Source organism: Microcaecilia unicolor, chromosome 8, assembly GCF_901765095.1.
Source record: "Microcaecilia unicolor chromosome 8, aMicUni1.1, whole genome shotgun sequence".
Taxonomy (NCBI): Eukaryota; Metazoa; Chordata; class Amphibia; order Gymnophiona; family Siphonopidae; genus Microcaecilia; species Microcaecilia unicolor.
The window spans coordinates 30,497,210-30,518,465 of NC_044038.1; the positions used below are offsets into that span (position 1 = coordinate 30,497,210).

At 41.3% G+C, this 21,256-nt stretch overlaps 1 protein-coding gene across 4 annotated transcripts in view; it reads left to right on the top strand.

The window, feature by feature from the left end:
* The window catches only part of SMG1 (SMG1 nonsense mediated mRNA decay associated PI3K related kinase), a 191,035-nt gene that overhangs the window by 75,765 nt on the left and 94,014 nt on the right, over positions 1-21,256 (top strand). For all 4 annotated transcript variants that reach the window (XM_030212828.1, XM_030212829.1, XM_030212830.1 and 1 more), the window contains 10 exons: positions 883-1,079; positions 5,693-5,857; positions 6,160-6,314; positions 6,523-6,665; positions 8,313-8,514; positions 14,301-14,410; positions 15,597-15,744; positions 16,085-16,244; positions 17,540-17,660; positions 20,162-20,410. In XM_030212828.1, the coding sequence (XP_030068688.1) occupies positions 883-1,079; positions 5,693-5,857; positions 6,160-6,314; positions 6,523-6,665; positions 8,313-8,514; positions 14,301-14,410; positions 15,597-15,744; positions 16,085-16,244; positions 17,540-17,660; positions 20,162-20,410 (1,650 nt within the window). The remainder of the gene's footprint in view (positions 1-882; positions 1,080-5,692; positions 5,858-6,159; positions 6,315-6,522; positions 6,666-8,312; positions 8,515-14,300; positions 14,411-15,596; positions 15,745-16,084; positions 16,245-17,539; positions 17,661-20,161; positions 20,411-21,256) is intronic.

Consider the following 21,256-nt stretch of genomic DNA (forward strand, 5'->3'; position numbering starts at 1 on the left):
TAGAATCTAACTCCACCCTCCTAGGGCCTGTTTTAGTCAGTTCCAGGCTGCACCTCCACAACCAGTTTTCAGTTTGTTTTGAGGTTAATTGGTTCATCATAGTCTCGCCATTGTGAGAGACTATTCTTCTGCTGTTGTTTTTGGTGAGCTTGGTAGCTAGGGATTCCAAGTTGTAAGGATACTACTGTCCTTCTTGTCCTCAGAGAAAGACAACCCTCCCACCTTCCCTAGGAGTTGAATTCTTTTCCAGCTATTATACGTTATTGAAGGTCCCATTCTCGCTTGTCGGGCGGGAAGACACTTGCATGTGCGGTGGGGTCGCTGCCAAAGGCCTCTTAAAGTTACAGAACGCTGGGTAGCATCCCGCACCGGGCTCCTTTGGGATGACTGCACCCAGATGTAAGGATACCTGTCCTTCTGTCCTGAGAGACCATGTGCTACAGTTAAGTAACTTCGCTTTCTAGAAACTTTCACCCCTGGCTTTTGTATGAATGTCTGTGTCCCTAGAAACTACTGTTGTATAGTTTGCAGAATGTATTACTTGCCCATAGGCAAGCAGGTACCCAGTTGACAGATGGGGGTTTGCCAGTGTAGGGAGTGCATGTTCAGGTGGAGGGTATCCCAAGTGTTCACGAGTTTAACCCCGAGTGTGTATTAGGGATAGTACTGAAGCATTATGTGACATTGATGTCCCTCTGTTACCTGAATATGTTACTGTTACTTTACAATTGTTTACATTTGCAAAGTGGAAATTTAAAATGAAATGAGATTAGTTGCTTACTAATGAGTGTGAGAGATTTTCGTTATTAATTTTCGGTCATCGTATTTGTTAACTAGTAGTTTAGACTTTTGCTTAAATTTTGTTTTTGTCAAATTCTGCAGGAATTATCAGGAGTCTTTCTGCCCACACTGTAAACCCCGACCAAGAAATTATCCAGTGGACAACAGCAGATAATGATGAAGGGCACAGCAGCAACCAACTCAGACTTGTAATTCTTCTGCAGTACTTGGAGAATCTGGAGAAACTGATGTATAATGCTTATGAAGGATGTGCCAATGCCTTGACTGCTCCACCCAAGGTCAGCAATTTGGTCCTAAAACAGCCCAGCTGTATGACTGAAGTATTATCACACAATTACTTTCAGAATCGAAGATAATTTATCTGGCATTCTGATGCAGTGGTCTACCTGGTGAATCACATGACTGTCACATGGTTCCATTGTGCGTCAGCTCAGAGGATTCTTCAGGTGTTAGGAGCTTGCTCATCAGCATGTGTAGGGATTTCCTGCATGCTGCTGAACCTACTGTTTGTGTTATGCCTTGTTAGATTACTGCTGCTGCTTTTAAAGTTGCAGGTAACCTTTTTCTTGTTGTTGTTGTTGTTTTTTTTATTAATTTGAAGATATTGCTTAGCTAGGGATTCCCATCTGTATGTTTCACTGGAACATCTGCCTGTCATTGGATAGAGCATAATTATCTACTTGTAATTAATGCTATCTGATAACATTAATACAATGATCCACCCAGCTTGCTTGCTTCCCCATTTACTACTACTACTTATCATTTCTATAGCTCTACAAGGCATACGCAGCGCTCTACACCATACACAAAAGACAGTCCCCATTTGCAGTCCTACCCCAGTTTACTCTTGAATTGAGCTGAAAATGGATAATAAAGAACAGCAAGGGTGGTGATATGTAGAAAATCCCCATGCATTTTCAGAAATTGTCTAAAAAGGAAGAATCCTCTGAGCCAACTCGCATTACTATTGGAACACAAATCACAGGTCAGCATTATACCTTCTTGGAGCTGCTATCATTCTTTTGAGGCATTTAATCCTAGAAATAAGATTAGTTAACCAGAGTAGAAATCCCTGTAAAAAAGTGGTAAGTGCTTCTGAACAACAGTGCTTAAACTGCATGGATAGGTATTTGTTGCAGTTATCATGGCACCACTGGTAGTAATGGCAGGGTTCTATACATTTTATTTATACAGATGTTACTATCTGCATCACTTTTAGATACGGCATCCTTGAAATTATTGACAGGATTAACTAGGTCTAGATTTGATGGAATTCTGGGCATCTGAATTCAAACTAAAATAGAAAAAGAAAACAAAATTCCTGGTAATTACAAATTCCTTTGATCACTCTTCCTATAACAGCTTTGCAATAGATCAAACCGCATATCCTCCGGAATCCACATTACAAGCATTAGGTGTGACTATAGACTGTCACCTAACTTTTGAACCGCAGGCATCAGTTGTTAACACACAATTCCTTTAAAACCATTTGGAAGCTAAAACAAATTAGGTCCTCCTTTTCATTAAAGTTCTTCAGACTCCTAGTATAGAGGCAGATGCAGCAACCAAACGTAAAAAAATCTAAATCGTTAAAGTCCCTAACGATTTTAAAATAACGAAACATGCACCAAAAAAAAAAGTCACACATGCTGAGATCGGTAGTGAAACGTACAATGTATCAAAGAATCACAATACACATCGTTAATCGGCCCCCAAATCATGCACAGAGCAGCCAAGCGTTATGTTAGCTGCTCTGCGCATGCCACAAACAGTCAAAACACAGTCAAATCGCAAGCACATGGCTCCCAAATAAAAACAAAAATAAAAAAAAAGGGTCGGGAGGGGGCAAGGGCGCTCATCAGGAGCGTCCTGTACAGACGGCCTTGCCCCCCCCCCCCCCCCCCCCCCCCCCCCCGCTGCTCCCCACTTTCCGCCGCTCCCCCCACCCCGAAAAAGCAAAATTCTAGCAGCCCCTGCCCCCTCCCCACTTTCCGCCGCTCCCCCCACCCCGAAAAAGCAAACTTCTAGAAGCCCCTGCCCCCCTCCCTTCCTCACTACTCTGTCACCTCAGCTCCGCCTCCCGACATCCTCCGTCCGCGCCCCGCCCCCTTTTGGGGTCGTCGCCGCCATTCCCCTCCTCCATCGGGCCCCCCTTCCTCTTACCGGGCCCGTGCAGCGCCTCTCTCCTCTGTCCGAAGGCGCTGCACGGGCAAGAAGAACGCTGAATCAGCTGATGCCTGCCTTCGCCTAGCTTCGATAGAGCGTCTTTCTCCTCCTGGGCCCGCCCCTGTCTGACGTCAGTAACCTACGTAGGTTACTGACGTTAGACGGGCGGGCCCAGGAGGAGAAAGACGCCCATCGCGAAGGCAGGCATCAGCTGATTCAGCGTTCTTCTTGCCCGTGCAGCGCCTTCGGACAGAGGAGAGAGGCGCTGCACGGGCCCGGTAAGAGGAAGGGGGGCCCGATGGAGGAGGGGAATGGCGGCGACGACCCCAAAAGGGGGCGGGGCGCGGACGGAGGATGTCGGGAGGCGGAGCTGAGGTGACAGAGTAGTGAGGGAGGGAGGGGGGCAGGGGCGTCTAGAGGTTTGCTTTTTCGGGGTGGGGGGAGCGGCGGAAAGTGGGGAGCAGCGGGGGGGGGGGGGGCAAGGCCGTCCGTACAGGACGCTCCTGATGAGCGCCCTTGCCCCCTCCCGATCCTTTTTTTATTTTTATTTTTTTATGTGTTTTCTGAGGTCCTTTGGACCAATCACAGCGCTTTTAGCTCTGCTAATGCGCTGGGATTGGCTCAAAGTTTGTTTATTTTTTCACTTAACACTTTTTCCTGCCACGGAGCTGTCCTAACGAGAGGTCCAGACCTCTCGTTAGTTTTCCTGCCTTTTTCCTGCGTAAAGGCAATCGGAAAAGGTTAGTGCATGTCGTTTCAATGGGGTTTTCACACTAATTGCTCATCTCCATTCCGTTTTCGTTAGCTGCTACTGTCGTCGGAAAATAGGCTTAAGTGCATGGAAAGGATAGGAAATTCTTCCCTGAGGGCTCATTTAACGATGAAAAACGTTTAGTGCATCTACCTCATAGTCCCTTGTACTGACACAATTTGATTATTGTAATGCTATCTATGCAGGGTGCAAGGAGCAGATATTTTATTAAAAACTTCAAACTGCTCAAAACACCGTGACTGGACTTAGTATCTCGTTTTGAAAGAGCTTCACCTTTATTACTTAAGCTTTATTGGCTCCTAATTGAAGCCAGGATCGCCTTCAAACTCTGTATTTTCATCTTCCAAATTTTATATGGCTCAGACTTGTAGAACTTCTTCCATGAAATGCTGTCCTTGGGGCTCAAGATTACTTACTTCCCAAACTGCAAGAATGTAGTTTGTCAGTTCATTTGGCAGATTTCACTTATCATTAAATGGCAACATAACTACCTGAAGTTCTGTAAAGTTTTAAAAGCTTTCCTCTTTAAAAAAAAATTCTATTAACAGAAAATGAACTCCCAACTCCCGGATTAACTAGTTCTGTTGCTAATTTTGATTTATAATGCTCCTCCTATCCCCAGTCTTGAATTCTCTTTACGCTTTACGTTTTATTCAGTTATTCTTTTATTTCTACTATTACAATTGTATTACCATTAACCATCCTTATGCTGTTTTTGTATCACTGATATCCAACTTTCTTGATGCTGTGAATAATCTCTGTTGTAAGCCACATTGAACTTGAGAATTCTTGTTATAATATTTATTTGTAAATGTCATAAAACATGGTGAATTTGAGGTGTGTAACTTTTTATCTACCACAGAAAATAGTTTGTTTTTGTTCTAGTAGCTTTCTGCTCTTTCAAGCTCAATCAAAACCAGTGCTTTTGGTTCTGGCCCTATAAACCTTCACGCACAACTACCTGAGATGACACCCCCCCCCCCCTCTCAAAAAAAATCATTTTAATTTTGAAATCATTTAGTAGTCAAAATTCACAGCACATTGAGCAAATGGGCATTGGGTTCCGATGTTCACCCACCCTGCTTCAAATCAGTTTACAAATTTTTGCATCCATCATCCACCTCCATCTAGAAACTCTGTATCTGACTAACCCCAACCTGCTTTCACTACCCCTCAAGCAATATTGGAACACATTAGGTAGCTTTCCGTCCCACTTTTTTTTTTTTAAGCTTTATTTATATTTTCTTTACACAGAAGAAATATAAAAAGCCTAAACTCCCTAAAACCCAAGCACACAGCCCATGACATACTGTAACTCTTCAGCATGTAGCCATGATAGCAGCAGCTATAATAACCCACTAGCAACTCAAATTCCATCCCACTTTGTAACCGGTTATAGGAGCAACAGCAGTGAGGCCAGGAACCATGAATCAGGACTTTGAAATCCAGTATTATGAGCTTTAAATATATTCACTGTGTTGAATTTTATGATGGCTAGATTTCCTTCCCATACTAGTGTCTGGTTGCTACCTTCGCACCATCTCCAGCCTTAGCTGACTCAAACTGTAGCAGACCTGATGAGAAACTGATTCAAGAACCCTTTATTAGGCAATGCTTAGCTCAAGTCACCAAGCTGTCCCAAGATGAGCTATATCCAGAAAATTTGTATTTATTTCTCTATATGTCTAGAACAAAAATATCTCAGCAGGTAATTGCTTGATATTGAATTTTATAGGCATAGTACTGTTATCGTTAGATAATTGAAATGGACAGTCCTCTTCCACTGGATTGCATAGAGGCACTGCCACTGTTCTAACTGGGGCTGCCCTTGTAATGAGGCTGCTTCAGTGTGAGGAGACATGACTCAGTCAGATTCATAGGCGCCCACCCGGTATAAGAGGCTTGGAGAGGTTATCTTTAGAAAGAATAAGCTGTTATTACTTTTCTCTGTAGGTCATCAGAACATTTTTCTATACCAACCGTCAAACGTGCCAAGACTGGTTAACTCGGATTAGAATTGCCATTATGCGGGTTGGATTGTTGGCCGGCCAACCGGCTGTAACTCTGAGGCATGGTTTTGATTTACTGACAGAGATGAAAAGCACAAACTTCTCTCAGGTACTAATAACTTTTTATATTTCACTTCTTGGATTTGCATGCTGTTGTAAGCCAGGATTTATTAAATAACTGTTTTTTTTTTACTACAGTAAGACACAACTATAATGTTGGTTACTTTTGCAACAGTGTTTTTTTTTTGTTTTTATTAACAGTTATACTATGAACTGAAAATAATCCTTTTAATGTACAAGTTAAACTTTGCTGCTTTCTGACAAGATAGGTTACACCCAGGATGGCTTGACCCTTAGCCCATTGCTGTTTTCTGTTGTGTTTATGAAGTTGTTTGACTCCCTTTTTTTTAGGGGAATGAACTGGAAGTGACAATCATGATGGTGGTGGAAGCTCTTTGTGAACTTCATTGTCCTGAAGCCATACAAGGACTAGCTGTCTGGTCTTCTGCAGTTGTTGGAAGGAGTCTGTCTTGGATTAATTCGGTATCCTTGCAGGCAGATGGCCGGTACGTTAATATATAGGATGAAAATAGTTGCAGATTGTGCAGATTTTCTTTTTCCCTATATAAGAGGGATTCATGTTGAATATTACACATTACAACCTCATGAACCAAGAGTTAAAATTAAAATAGCCTTATTTAATAAATTATTCTCAAGTTGATCTATTAACTAGTGAAGCAGACTTCTGTGATAAATTTTCTTTGTCTCTTTAAGGTTTGAGAAAGCGGCTGCTGAATACCAAGAACATTTGTGCGCCATGATAGGTGTAGATTGCAGTACAACAGGCTTTGATAAATCCGTTCTGAAGTTAGCTAATTCAAATGGTAGCAATTCTGCCAGTCCAAAGCATTCAAATGGTAAGAAGCAGTGGTAAGAAGAAAGTGGTATTTGGGCCTACTATAGATTAATTCCCCAGTTTAATATTCAGGTTGCAGGATTCCATAAAGTTCAAAGCTAAAAATATATCTTACATTATGGAAAGGAAGAGAAACAAATCCTTGCTTGCAGGGTTTTAGTGCTGTTATATAACCTATGAACCTTGTAAAAAAAAAAAAAAAAATCTCCTTCGGTTAACCTTTTCATCCAGTGTTTGGGTATGCTTTGCACAAGCAAGCTTTTTCCTTCTTTGGTTGCCTCGTTTTAGGAATGAAAGGAAGTCATCAAAAACTTAATTGACAGACTGCTAAATTTCTTCTGGATATGATGTGTGAGATTTACCTTGGGCATCACTTGCTGCAGATAAGTTTCTCTCTACATCTGAAAAGACAAGGGGGCTGGTGGCACCTTTTACGCAAACATTTATTGGGGTTTGAGCTTTCGAGGGCAAGAATTGAAGTGCTTACTTCCAAAACCTGCTAAGTCCATATTAGTTGCATTGGAGTTAGAGGGTTTTGAAAATGAGCCCTTCAGTTGCACTTCATGCATCTGATGGACTCCTGTCTTTGGAAGCACATGCCTCAAATTAGTTAGTCTGTAAAGAGGCACCAGCTTCCTTGTCCATTTTGCTGCTACAGACCAAACTACTCCTCGATGTCTGCATAAAACCGCACTCACTGTTCAACAATGCATCACTACAGCCACTCTGAATTCCCATCCCCTACCCCACCTTCTCATCTCCCGCAAACTTACCTCACTCATACCTTACTCACAGAAAATGTATACCAAATGCTTGCCTGTTATTATATACCGCCCCTCCTGTTTCCCGCGGGTTCCCTCCAATGTATCGCCCCTTTTAGTTTCCCGTTCTTTCCCTCCAATGTCTCAATGATCTTTTCCATTATTATATTCCTTGTTACAAAACTTGTCTTTCATAACGCTTCATAATGCAATCCATTACTGAGCTGTAACAAAATGTACTTCCAGTTTTCATAACGTATTGTAAGCCACACTGAACCCGCAAAAAGGTGGGAAAATGTGGGATGCAAATGCAATAAATAAATAAATAAATAAATAAAATAGATGCACTTCATATAAGCAGGATAAAATTCTAAATTATCTGTACAAGCAAATTTTATGCTCTGATTTATACTTAACTCTGTGTACATAAAGTCCTGTTGCTTTCTAATCTTACAGGCTTCTAAAACTTCTGCTTAGCCTGGTACTATATTAGGAAAAGGCGAGTTTTAAATTGGGAACTGAGAAAATAGCCAGTGGTCTTCATATTCTTATCATCTATATTCCTATTTACTGACTGGATGTTTTTGAAGTAACCTCTGATTTTGGTTTGGTTCACGCAAAAGTGGAGCTAAAGGCCTGCCTGACGTTTTCTTGGTTTTGAAGCGCTTTAACAAAAACTGACTAGTTTAGGAAAATAAATGTCCCAGCAGTGGTGATAGCTCTTTAATCAGACTTCTTTTCAATTTAAATTATTCTATGTAAGACACTGTCTTTTTAATTTAAATTAACAAAAATATTTACTTAACTTGCCTGACAGATTTTACATGCTCACGGGGGAAAATGTTTTGTTTTTCTCTATAAACCTTACTGTTTTTATTATCTTGCAGGTGAAGCTCGAAAAACTGTATTAAGTAAACCCAGTGAGACGTCACCTGAGGTTATAAATTATCTGGGTAACAAAGCATGCGAGTGCTACATTTCAATAGCTGACTGGTCTGCCGTTCAAGAGTGGCAGAATACAGTACAAGACCTGAAAAAGAGTACAAATGGTGCCACAATTAACCTGAAAGCAGACTTCAACTACATAAAGTAAGATATTCTTCAACATTTAATGTATTACACAGCTCCAACTAGAGGAGTAGCCCAATGGTTAGTGTAGTGGGCTTTGATCCTGGCGAACTGGGTTCAATACCCACTGCAGTTCCTTGTGACCTTGGACAAGTCGCTTAACTCTCCATTGCCACAGGTGCAAAACTTAGATTGTGAGCCCACTAGGTACCTGCATATAATGTATATAGTACTGCGTAAGTCTAGTAGTGCTATAGAAATGTTTAGTAGTAGATTCTAACAAGATGGATACATTAGGATATATATTTGAATAAGGCACAATAAAATAGACATTAAAACACAGGTATAGGAGCAATTCTGCTATGTATCATTGGTCTTTTGTAGACCAGGAAGCACAGCTTGAAAGGTGGGCTATGTTTTAGCTTCTTGTCTGAATACTTTAATTGGTGTAAAATGGACGGCAAAAAGAGTTTGAACTTTGGTACAAAATAAATTGAGGTCAGTATACAGATTTTGAGATTTTAGAATGTGGTGACCTGTTTTAAATTTTCTTGCATAGTAATATTTGGGCTTCATTATTCTGAATGAGTCATAAGTACCAGTTGAGGAGTTGCAGTTAATCCAGGTGGGGAAATAGCACATGCCTGAATGACTGTAGCAAAGACATTGCTATCAAAAAAGGAACAAAAATTGCCCTCAGTAGCATCCCTACAGATGTGTGAGTACATGCTTCTACCAGCAGATGAAAATAGAACTAGTGGCTTCAAACTGATCCTATAAGTAGCCTGTGCAGTCCACAGCCAGTCAGTACTTCAGCAGATGAAAGGTATGTTTTCCTGTACAGTCTAGATCTAGTCTAGGTAGACCTGGGGGGGGGGGGGGGTTAGCCTTGGCTGGAAGTCCTCAAAAATAATTTTGCTTTAAGGGAAGCTAAAAGACTAGGATTGGTTTATTCTGCTCTTGTTGTTGGTCATGGGGTGCTATACCTGGATGGCTGGGTCCATCCCCCACCCCCAGAGTGAAGGGCTATCTGTGCCTCGGCTTCTCCCTACAAAACTGATGGGATGCTACACCTAGATGGCTGGGTCCATCCCCCACCCCAACCCTTCCCATCTGAGTGAAGGGCTATCTGTGCCTCGGCTTCTCCCTACAAAACTGAGGGTGCCTGCTACAGGAATAAGCTGCAGCAAACAAACTTGGGGGGGGGGGGGAGAAAATGAATAATAGAATGAGAGAAGACTTTGTATTGAAAGTATGATCTGCTGCAGTGAGCGCTGGAGCAATTGAGTGTTTCTCTGGTTTGGGGAAGGGGGGGTGTTGCTGGTGGGAAAATTGTACCAGTTCTTGGCTACCTGTGTCTTTTGTGAGGGAACCATAAGTTCAGATAACAGCACAGGGTGGTAAACTACAGCGCTGCCTTTTGTGCAGCAGCTTTCAGGCCAGTGTCTTGGCCACCAACTAGTGCCACTTTTGTGAACAGCATTGAATAACCTTCTTTGGCTGAGGCCAGAGTGATTCAGGGGACCATGGTCCTGAGGTGAGGCTGGCTTTGGAGATGGCAGGGTGTCACGAAACGACTAGCACCCACCTGGGGTTAACCCTATGGCCACTTAGAGGGTCCAACCCAGCACTGCTCAGGCTAACAAACTAATTGGTTTATTATCAGAAAAAATGGAACAGTGAACGGTAGGAAAAATAGATGAAATTAGCAAACAATAATTGGTATCAACATTAAAACTAACTACATATTTTGTTACTACCTGAGTAGCACCTGGGAAGTTCAGGAAAATTAACTACTCACAGGTTTTGAACAGGGTCTCGGTGCAGAGATATTTACCCTCCACACTCCCTCTCTGAGACTGAGCAAAATCCAGTACCTTCTGGCTAGATTTTGAATTTCAGGGCCAATCGGAGCCCAGAACAATAACACTGGGGGGTATTTGGCCAATAGCAGTGCAGCTCACTTTTCTCTCAGGGCTTAAGCTGGAAGGAAAACAGCCACCTCTGCAACAGCTTTACAGCAGAGGACAGACACTACCTGCTGGCTACAAATAATGAAAATATTAATACAGTTCACAGGCTTGAAAATCCCCTGTTTCGCCACACAGGGGACTTGTTTTTGGTGGGAACTGCTGCCATCTTGGATGCCACCTGTGTGGTCAGTCCCTCCATTTCTGTGTGGTATGATGCCAATTTGAAGCTGTGGGTGAAAGCGGCATCAAGGACATAGAATCCTCAGGGATTTTAAGATTCTCTACAGAATTCATTCTTCAAATGCACTGAGAATTTTCCTTAAGGCAGACTAGAGTTCAGGCTGATTCAGCTCAGGAGTCCACTTTGAATGAACCGGTAGTACTGAAATATCAAAGACTTGCTTAGGAGTCACATTTAAAGGAGGTATATTCTGAGCGGTTCGTGTTCTTTCAGGTAACCTGGGATGACATTGGGACCCAGGGGGACTACCTGGAGAATAGCTGGGGAGATGGATAGTTGCCCCTGTGGGAAGATTCCTCGGTGGTGAGGATCATCTATAGAGGAGCTCCCAGATTTGATTTTGTAGGTGGTAATAGTCTTTAAGATCTCTGAGGAGCAACAAGTAAGACAGTAGAACCAGGAAGCAGTCCAGGATGTCATGACGAGCAATAAAAAGGGTTTGGTATTGGCTAAGTGAGATGCCCCATCCTGATGTGCGTTTTCTGAGTAGGGAAGCTGTTGAGACCCCTGAGGTGCACAGTGGTGTGTCCCCTTGGGATTTGAATCTCATGTTACTGACCTTAGCGCAGCCTCCCTTTGAACCTTGGAAGGTGGCTCTGTTGAAGGGTGTAACCTGGAAGATGATTTTTTTAGTCCCCATTTGTTCAGCTAGGAAGACTTCAGAGTTGCAGATCTTGTCATCCTGGGAGCCCTTTTTGCTGATCTTAAAGGAGAAATTGGTGCTTTAGCCAGTTTTCTCTTTCCTCCTGAAGGTTATATCCTTGTTCCATGTTAATCACAACATCTCGCATCTGTTTTTTGATGAAAGCAGGGAGAACAAAGGTTATATTACTTGCATATGAGAAAGGTGTTGCTTGGTTATCTCAAGAGGACAGGGGAATTCTATCAGTCGGACCATTATTGATGCTGTTTGGGGAGGAAGAAGAAATGGGAAGTGACCTAAAAGGTGATTGTGGCCCAGTGGATTAAGGATGCCATCTCATAACATAATGATTTTTTTATACTGTTGCAACCATTGGCTCTGGACAGTTCACAATGTAATAGATTAGCAAAATAAGAATTTACAAACAGTTTAGAGTCTTGGCTAATAGAGCAGAATATAAATCTAAATATACCAGATATTTTTGAAAGAGCCAGAATTTCATTCCTTGCCATCAACAGCAGATGAAACCGGTGACTTGTGAGTTATGAGTATGACCATCTACCAGTAGGTGGAGATAGCAATAAACTGAACACTCTCATATAGAACGGTGTGTGCTCCTTAGCCATTTCAAATTCCAACAGATGGTGGACAGTTTCTCACAAGCTCCTGGCCTCATCTTTACTATAGCTCCTGTTCTGGGTCCCCTGGTTCAGTAGAGCTTGGGAGTTTCTAGGCTGACCGGTGCCTACTTTAGTGGGTACACCTGGTGGTGCTAGGTCTCCTCCTTCTCCCCCCCCCCCCCCCCCCAATAATTTCTGTTCTTCCTCACAGGGGGAAAAAGGGGGAGGCAGTTTCAGCAGAGAATTTTCTTGCTGTGGCCACTTTCAAAGGTATTTTGGGGTCAAATTTAGAGTATTTGTCTTTTCAGAGAAATTCTTTCTGTCAACAATTGAGTGAGTTCAGCTTTAAATTTTTACTGCTTTTCGGGTCTAACTCGTTTTTCTTTCACTTTTTTGATGGCAACAGAAGTTAAGCACTGCTCATGCTTGGAAAGTGCAGAGCAACATCAGGAAACTGTCTGGCGGGTTGTGGCAGCTTCAATTTAGCCAAAGCGGGCCTGGGGCTGTTGGAGCCTTTGACAACCTGCATGGGAGATTTGAGGCTTCGCTCTCCTCACAGATGTGCTAATTTCACAGGCAAAATGTTCTCACCAGTCTGAATCTCTCTCCGTTTCTCAGGCCCAGCATGTGAGGCTCACGGAGTCTCTACCTCTGCAGATGGACCCTGCTTACAAAAGGAGACACTTGGAAGAGCTTTCCGAGGTGGACTCAATTTCTCCTACTTCTCCTTCTCATTCTGAGGGAGGGAGACCTTTCAGCAACTTTTATTCCTTCTCATTTCCTGAGGCACTGGAAGAGGGAGAACTGCTAAACAATGAAGCTGATGTTCCCACAGCAGTCTGAGTTTTCCATAAGGAATAATTGCCTTCCTTCATTACAAAGGCCTTGGAAGTCCTCAATATCTCTGTTCCTGATCCTCCGTCTCTGGCTGTCTTTAATCCAAAAATGGCAAATACCAGAAATCCACCTAAATCTTTCTCAGTGCATGACGCTATGCAGGAGTTGATCTCGGCCTAATGGACCACTCTAGATGCTAGCCCTTAGAGTGGCCAGGGCCATGTCTCTTCTTTATTCCATAGCGTAAGAAGAACTTGAGAAGTTTAAGCTACTGAAAGTAGATTCCTTGGTAGCTGCAGTAACCAAAAAGACCACTGCCTGTGGAGGTTGGGTATAGTCTTAAAGGATGTTCAGGACAGCCATCGACCCCATGACACCTGATCCACACCTACCTCATCTGACCACAATATAACTTTGTATCTGCTATCAACCGAATTGACAAATGCCTCTACGGTAATATGTAAGCCACATTGAGCCTTCAAATAGGTGGGAAAATGTGGGTTACAAATGTAACAAATACATTTAAAAAATAAAAAACAGCAAAATTTGCAGTAGAGGTATGTCAGTCACAAACTACTTATAAGCATCCATATGATGATGGTGTTGAACTACAATAATGTAAATAAATCAGCAGAAGTTGACTAGTTATCTGAGCTCGTGATGAGTCCATGTTTCCTTGGTGTTTGAGTCACCATTATATCCACACTGAGGAATACTTCACACATTTATTTATTTGCAACATTTGTACCCCACATTTTCCCACCTATTTGCAGGCTCAGTGTGGCTTACATTATATTGCAAAAGATATAGTTATGAACAGAGTAAGAGGTTTGTTCTAAATTAACATATTACTATGTAAGAATTAAGGCAGATATGTCTGTGGAATAATTTACATAACACATAATGAAAAAAAAAAGTGCCAGTGACTTTTTGCCACCACTATTCCCTGAACGTTTTTCAAAACAGTTCCAAGTTGGACAAATCATTATAAACTTTGATAAGTATTTTGAGCCTTTAACATTATTGTTGCTGAACACCATCATATTGATACTTGGGTCCCTGTTTACTGAGCTGCACTATAGGTGTGCTAACATTTTTATTTTGCGATAAAAATTAGCACGCACTAATGCTAGACACACATAGGAATATATGGGTGTCTCTAACAGCGCACGCTAAAAACGCTAGCGCACATTAGTAAAGAGGGCCCTTAACGAATGGTTTGTTACTGGCCTACCTCTACTCAGAGCCTACTAAATAGGGCCACAACTTTGGTGGGTGCTTCATAGGACATCATTGTCCTACGCTACCCAAGTTCCTTTTGCTCCTGCACAAATTGGTGTCTCAGCTGCAGAAAGACTGAGTGCAGCTCTAATGAGAGTTTTGCTGTTTTTTAAGCGATGTTTCATTTGTTGTGACCTTCATACTTTTAATCTAGTTTATAAATGTTGCTTGATAACATCTTTTAAAACAAGTTGAAAACAATTATTTTGCAGGTCCTTAAGCAGTTTTGAGTCTAATGAGTTTCTAGAATGCACAGAACAACTTGAGTTGCTCCCTGGAGAAAATATCAATATTCTTTTTGGAGGATCAAAAGACAAAATAGGTATGCATAACATAAACCGACAAGTAGGCTAGTTAAATGAAATTTTTAGAAAATTTTTAGCAATTGAAGGTCAATAGGTATCTTTCTATATATGTGTGTTTATTATTCTTCTGTTCCTTTGAACACTGTAGCTATGATATTGAATATAGCCACATTGAACCAGAATATGTCTTCTGGCTAATGTGAGCTGTAAGTGTCAATAAAATGTAAAGTGGGGAAAGTATGCAGAGGCATAGCTTTGAGAGAGCTTTCCAGCATTGCTCCTTAAAAGGAAGTAATAGGGTTCTTGCAGACACATGGAATGCATGGTGTGCTTCAGTATTGTTAGGGGGCTATGAAAGGTGCCCTTTGAAAAAGTTAAGTTGTGGTATGTTGGTGAGTACTTCATTCCAAAAGCTTATTGCCCCCTTTTCATCAGTTTGACCCAGGATAAAGCTGAAGTATATGTTTTGTATATTTGAATCTAGTTGAAATCAGTAGAGGTGATCTCTATAACGGGGGCTTCTCAACAGTATTCAAAAAAAGGCCCGACACTGATATAAGCATTTCTTTTCAAACCGTTAATACTTTATTGCACATCCTTTTGTAAGTATCACAGTCCGATGGACAAGGCAATGTTTTGTATCTTCTTCAGGGACTGCCCTAAAATACAATACAACCATTTAACTTCTCTAAAATTACAAATAATTATAATCATTCTTACTGTACTATAATATAAAACAAATTTTCAACATGTTAACAGGTACTCACATCCGGCCATGATTCTCTCTTCTTGATCAGTGTTCTCGAAATAGCACTGGAATGAGGACGCTGGTTTTATAGGATCAGCTGATTATGTGGACCAATCAGAGCACTTATTCTAACGATCCCCAGTCTAATTTCATATTCAGACCCACTGGAAAAACATTGCATAATTTAAAGATCCACCATTTCTCCTTTATAATTTTAATGGTGTGTTAATATTGCCATACTCCCAACCGACTCTGATCTTATCCAATGTTCGCCTTTTAAAATATGTGACTCTGTGCTTTTTTTTTTTTCTAGATTTTACTGCACTTTACACATAGTGCAGGAAAATCTTTCATCACAGGCTTTCCAGTTCATTCTTCCACTAACAGTCTTTTGAAAGCGATTTATAGTATGACTCTTTGATGTAATGTTTCATGCTTGAATGAATTCTTTTTAGACATGAAGAAGTTGCTCCCAAACATGTTAAGTCCAGATCCAAAAGAACTTCAAAAAGCCATCGAAGTCCAGTTGCTGAGAAGTTCGGTTTGTTTAACTACAGCTGTAAGCCATGCAGAACAAGAACAGAAGGTGCAGTTGATAACTGAGTAAGTTTAATCATGATGATAAAAGATCCTTTACTTGTTTGTTTGTGGATATAGTAATTCATACTATAAAAATGTTCATATTTCTATTGCATAATGAATTCTGAGTTTGGGCTCATGCCTTAGTAATGTAACTGAATGTTTAATCACAGAATTAGATGAAATTGGTTTTGATTTTGAATTTTATATTGAAAGCAAATAGCTAGACTTTAATAGTGAACTCTGAATTTGCTTCATTGATTGTCCAATTACATATTCACAAATATAGTAACATTCTTGTTTTTTCAGGGTACGTGTAGAGAAATGCATCATTAAATAAAAACCAGTTTTGACTTTATTACAGAAATGTGGTAAAGTACCTGAAGCAGACCTCAAGAATAGCCATGGGACCTCTACGACTAGCTACATTGACTGTATCTCAGTCATTGCCAGTCTTGGCTACCCTACAGTTGTACTGCTCATCGGCTATAGAGAACACTGTATCTAACAAGCTTTCTTCTGAGGTAATTTTATATTTGTATGTATAACTGAAGTTTGATTTTGAATGGTCTTTGAAATCACTACTCCTTTGGTGCGGGCAGTTGAGAGGGGTTTCTCTGCACTGCTCTTGATTGGGGCATTCCCCCTGCCACACGTTGGAAGTCTCGAGGGTTTTTTGTTTCATTTTGTTGGTGGGGAGGAGCAGGTGGGGGGATTAGGGAGGAACATTGTTATTTGGAAAAGAATATTGATCAGTGTTAGTTTGTTTCTGGTTCCCACATAAGCGGTTAAGAAAGTGTACGTATCAGTGTATTATTCGATGATGTACCTTCTTTATTTGTATTATTGATAATTCATCAATAAAAACCATTGAAATAAAAAAAAAAGATGGCAACAGTTTGATGGAGGTTTTCACAAGTTTAGTTATATTTACTCCAGTTTCCCCATAATTGTCAGTGCTCAAAGATGTTGCCATCAGTTCCGGAGAGGCTTTGGGCTTACCATGCCAATTCGGAGAAATGTAGCTAAAAATAAAGAACTATCCAGGGATGGGCCTGGACAAATTTGGATGCTTCTTCCATGTTTAATACTAGGATTGATGCCATTATCTATCTCTGTGTGTGTCTTTCTCTCTCTCTCTCTCTCTCTCTCTCTTTCTCTCTCTTGTTCCTTCTCAGATACTGTTTTCCATCCTCTTCTCACTCCATTTTCTCTTCTAGATGTATTCACTCACTCCCTCTGACATCCATTTTGCTTCTATTTCATCCATACCCAAGCATGTATGCTTGCTCTTTCCTGCTTCTGGTTCCTCAAATGACTCTTCTTCCTTTGCTATGTCTGTCTCCTTACCAGAACTCTTCTCTTGACACCAACCCCTAAGCCATGAAGAGCGTATTCTGCCCTTTCTCCTTTCTTTTTTCCCTTCCTCACTTCTAGTCTCCAGGCCCCAGTAGCTGAAGCAGTATCGCCATCTCGCCATTCAATTTTCCTGACAGGAAGCCTATGCAGGAGGTGGGAGGGGAGGACCTTTGAAGATGGTTGTTAATACTATGACTGTTGCTGATGCTGCTTTTTCAGAGGTCAGCACAGGAAATCTGAAGAAGTCTAAGGGATGGGTGGAGAGTAGCTGTCTACTCGAATCTCTCTAGTCATTCCAGCCTGCTCCTTTCGGGCACAGCTGGATGTCATGTAATTTTATAGGTATTATTCATTGGTGTTCAAAGCCATGTTGACTTTGGTGTTATCAAAGCAGTTCTTTTAAAATAGTCATTTATTTTTATTCCTCGGTTTTTGTTTTGTTTTTTCCCATCCTGTGCAGGACTGTCTTATCCCTCTTTTCAGTGAGGCATTGCGCTCATGCAAACGTCATGATGTGAGACCATGGATACATGCACTGAGATATACTATGTATCAGAGTAATTTGGCTGAAAAAATCAAAGGTATCTTACACCTTGATCTGTTATCAATAGATTGTTCTTGTCTCAAACTGAAGTAGAGAGGTCTATATGGTTAATAAATGACTGGATTTTTTGTTTATATCATGTTGTTTTATGTTTTATATTTTATTTCCTTGTCCTAACCATTCCAGAGAAGAGGGTGTTAATGTCCATTGACCAGCAGGTGGAGAGAGAGCATTCAGAATTGTGGTGTGGTCTATAAGATCTATCTCTAGCTCCCACTATTCAGTATTTTCTATCTCTAGCAGGTGGGCTTCACAGCTCCTGTTTGTTGCAGAGGTGCTCCTGGACCAGTTGGTCAACTGGCTCCCAGTTGAACTTGGGGATTTCTTCTGGCGATTCATACCTAGAGGTCTCTAAGTCACTGTCCTTTTCCCCTTCCTCTCTTACCCTCCCCCCCCCCCCCCCCCCCCCTCTTTTCATCTCTCCTCCTCTATGCAAGATTCTCTCCCTACACACACAAAAAAAAGTTTACACAGCTGGTTGTTGTGCAGAGAGAGACTGGCTTTGTGGGTGCAGCTAACAGTACACAAGCCACTGGTAAATCTGCCTTCTGTTCGGGTTAGCCAGCAGAGGAAGGAGCTTGGTTGTTTTTCTTTACCGCTGGTGTTGCTTTGCACACTGCTGCTGTTTTGTTTTGGGGGTTTTGTTTTTGGGGGGTTCTTTGTTTTGTTTTTTTTGGGGGGGGGGGTTGCACCTCTGCTCACAACCTTCCCTTCCTGCCAGTAGTTTGGGTCTGTTTCCCTCCTGCCTTGAACTGGGACCATGGAAGCACCCACAGAAACAGTTAAGCGCTGTTCACACTACAGGTCGCATTGCTCAGCAGGGGGGAATGCTCCTGTAAATCGTGCCAGAAGCAGCTCAAATCCTTGCCTAACTTGGGTGATGGTTCCTCTAATGCGGTTTCCTAGCCCCTGATGCTGATTTCTCAGGCGGCTGCTTATTCTGCCTGAGCTCCTCCTCTGGAAACCGTGAGAACGGTGGCCATCTTAGAATTGGGAGAGAGCCCTGTAGCACAGCTTTCCTTGTCTCCTCAGGAAACAGCCATTGCTTCTACGTCTGTTTCTCAGTCTGAAGTTCAAGCCTTCTCCTGAATTTGTGCTTTTAATGCATCAGGACTTTTTATTGAAACGGGGTCAGGCTATTCCTGCTGCTGTTGCACCTTCCTCACAGTTGATTGATCTCTCTTCCTTTTTTAGAGAAGATTTTGGGTTCATTTTGCCTCTATGCCTTTTGGACGTCTGTAGGGTACTCTTTAGGTATTTGGAGGTTACCAAGGACTTCAGATGGTCGGATAGACTATTCTTTCTCTTCGGTCCATTCACGCAGGGGTCTGGCAACATCTAAGGTGATAATTGCTTGCTTGCTGAAGAAGGCTATAGTCTCTGCCTATGTTGTGGTAGGTAAATAGGCGCCATGGGCCTTGCGCGCACACTCCACAAAAGGAAAGGTTGCCTCTTGGTCAGAGAGGAATTTGATGTATCCATCTTGAGATTTGCAAGACGGCGACCTGGTTTGCAAGGCATTACCGAATTGATCTAGTTGCTTGGAAGGATGCTACATTTGGGTCCCCAGGTTTGGGGGCTGTGGCGACTGCTTCCCACCCTTCTTAGGGATTGCTTATCCTGCTTCTCTGGAATAGCCTAGGACAACAAGGAAGGAGAAATTGTCTTACCTGATGACTTTCTTTCCTTTAGTCCGTAAGACTATTCCAGAGTTCCTTCATTTTTTTGACAGTCTGTTAGATTCCCAGTAGCCTGTTGGTTCCTTCTTGCTGGGTTCTTTTTACAGAGCTTGTTCTATAGTCATACTATTTGTAGTTTATTATTGGACTTTGGGTGGATGTTCTCGTTAGGTAGAGGATGGACTACATTTCTCTTCACTACGCCTTTTTCTTGTCTCCACTGCTAGTTATTGCAAATACTGAATAGTGGGAGCTGGAGACCGATCACACAATAATTCTGAATTCTCTATCCCTACCTGCTGGCCGATTGACATAACACCTACTTTTCTGTAATAGTCTTGAGGACTAAAGTAAAGAAGATTCGGGTAACACATTTCTCCATATTCTAATTTCTGATCTGACGAAGAAGGGCTACCATCGAAAGCTAATCAAAAAATGTATTAAGTTAGTCCAACTTATCTTCTTTTTTATGTTTTATTTTATTCTATTTCTATTGACTCTAGGATATAGAACAAGTACCACTTTGTAAAATCAGTTCTAGCCAAATGAGTTCATAAATTGCTGTCTGTAAACTTAATTTGACTTTGATTCTATTGAGCAAGGAGCATTATTAGCATAAAATATCTGTGCACCTGCTTAAGAGTGATTTTATATGTAGATTATGTGTATGACTAAGTGGAAATGTGACAGAATGCAGTAATTAGGTGGTTGTAATTAAATACCTTTGATGGATGGAGTATATACTTTTATATGTAACACAGAAATCTTTTGATCCAAGTATAAACTGTTTTTGTTTCAGAGAAAATTGTTCCGATCAAAAGCCACCTCATGGAGTTGGGTTTAACAGCAGCAAAATTTGCCCGTAAGCGTGGAAATGTGGCTCTAGCTACAAGATTACTTGCTCAGTGTGGTGAGATCCAAGTTGGACAAGCAACCACAGCACAAGATTTAGTCAACTGTTTTAAAAAGCTATCCATGCAGGGGCAAGAGGATGAAAAGTGGGGACCAGAGCTGGATATTGAAAAAGCAAAATTGCTATACACTGCAGGTTAGTATAGATTATCCACACTTTTGTAATTATAATTGTTATTTAAATATAATAAGAACAGCCACTAAACAAGTTAAAATTATAATTTTACTCTTGATAATTGGGTTATAGTTTTGGACCTTGGAATTCCGTTTCCATTTTTGTTGCCTATATTTTTTTAGGAAGCAGGAAAACATTTACTGCTATTATATATTGCTTTTATGTAAAAACTGGCTTGTTTTATTAAAGCATGTGCAGTGCTTGTCTGGAAAGTGTGAAAATAATTTTTTATGTTAACACTGGTGTTTAAAATTTACAATAAAATTTTTAAAGCATTTTTTGATGTTTTACAAATTGCAGGACTTTAGGTATACATTTGGTTGAATTGTGTGTTTCAATAAATTCCTAAGTGAACAAAAGGTGATGTGGCGAAACTGGGGACTTATGTCTGTGATTTATTATGTGACTGTTTGACATATTTTTCCCAGTGCATGTCTCTTGTTTGGCCAGCGGGTGGTGTCTGTCCTGTGCTTTAAAGCTGTTGCAGAGGTGATTTACCTTTCAGCTTAAGCCCTGAGGGAAAGTGATCTGCACTGCTATTGACCATATACCCCTCAGTATTAATGCTCTGGATTCTGATTGGCCCTGAAGTTCAAAATCCAGCCAGTATGTGCTGGAAATCCCCAGTCTCAGAGAGGGAAAGTGGAGAGTAAAGATCGCTGCACTGAGACCCTGTTCAAGAACGTGTGAGCAGTTATTTTCCTGAACTCCCTAGATACTACTCGGGTAGTAAGAAAGTATTTCGTTTAATGTTGATGCCAGTTAATTTACTTGTTGTTGTTTGCTGTTTATACCTGTTTTTTTTTT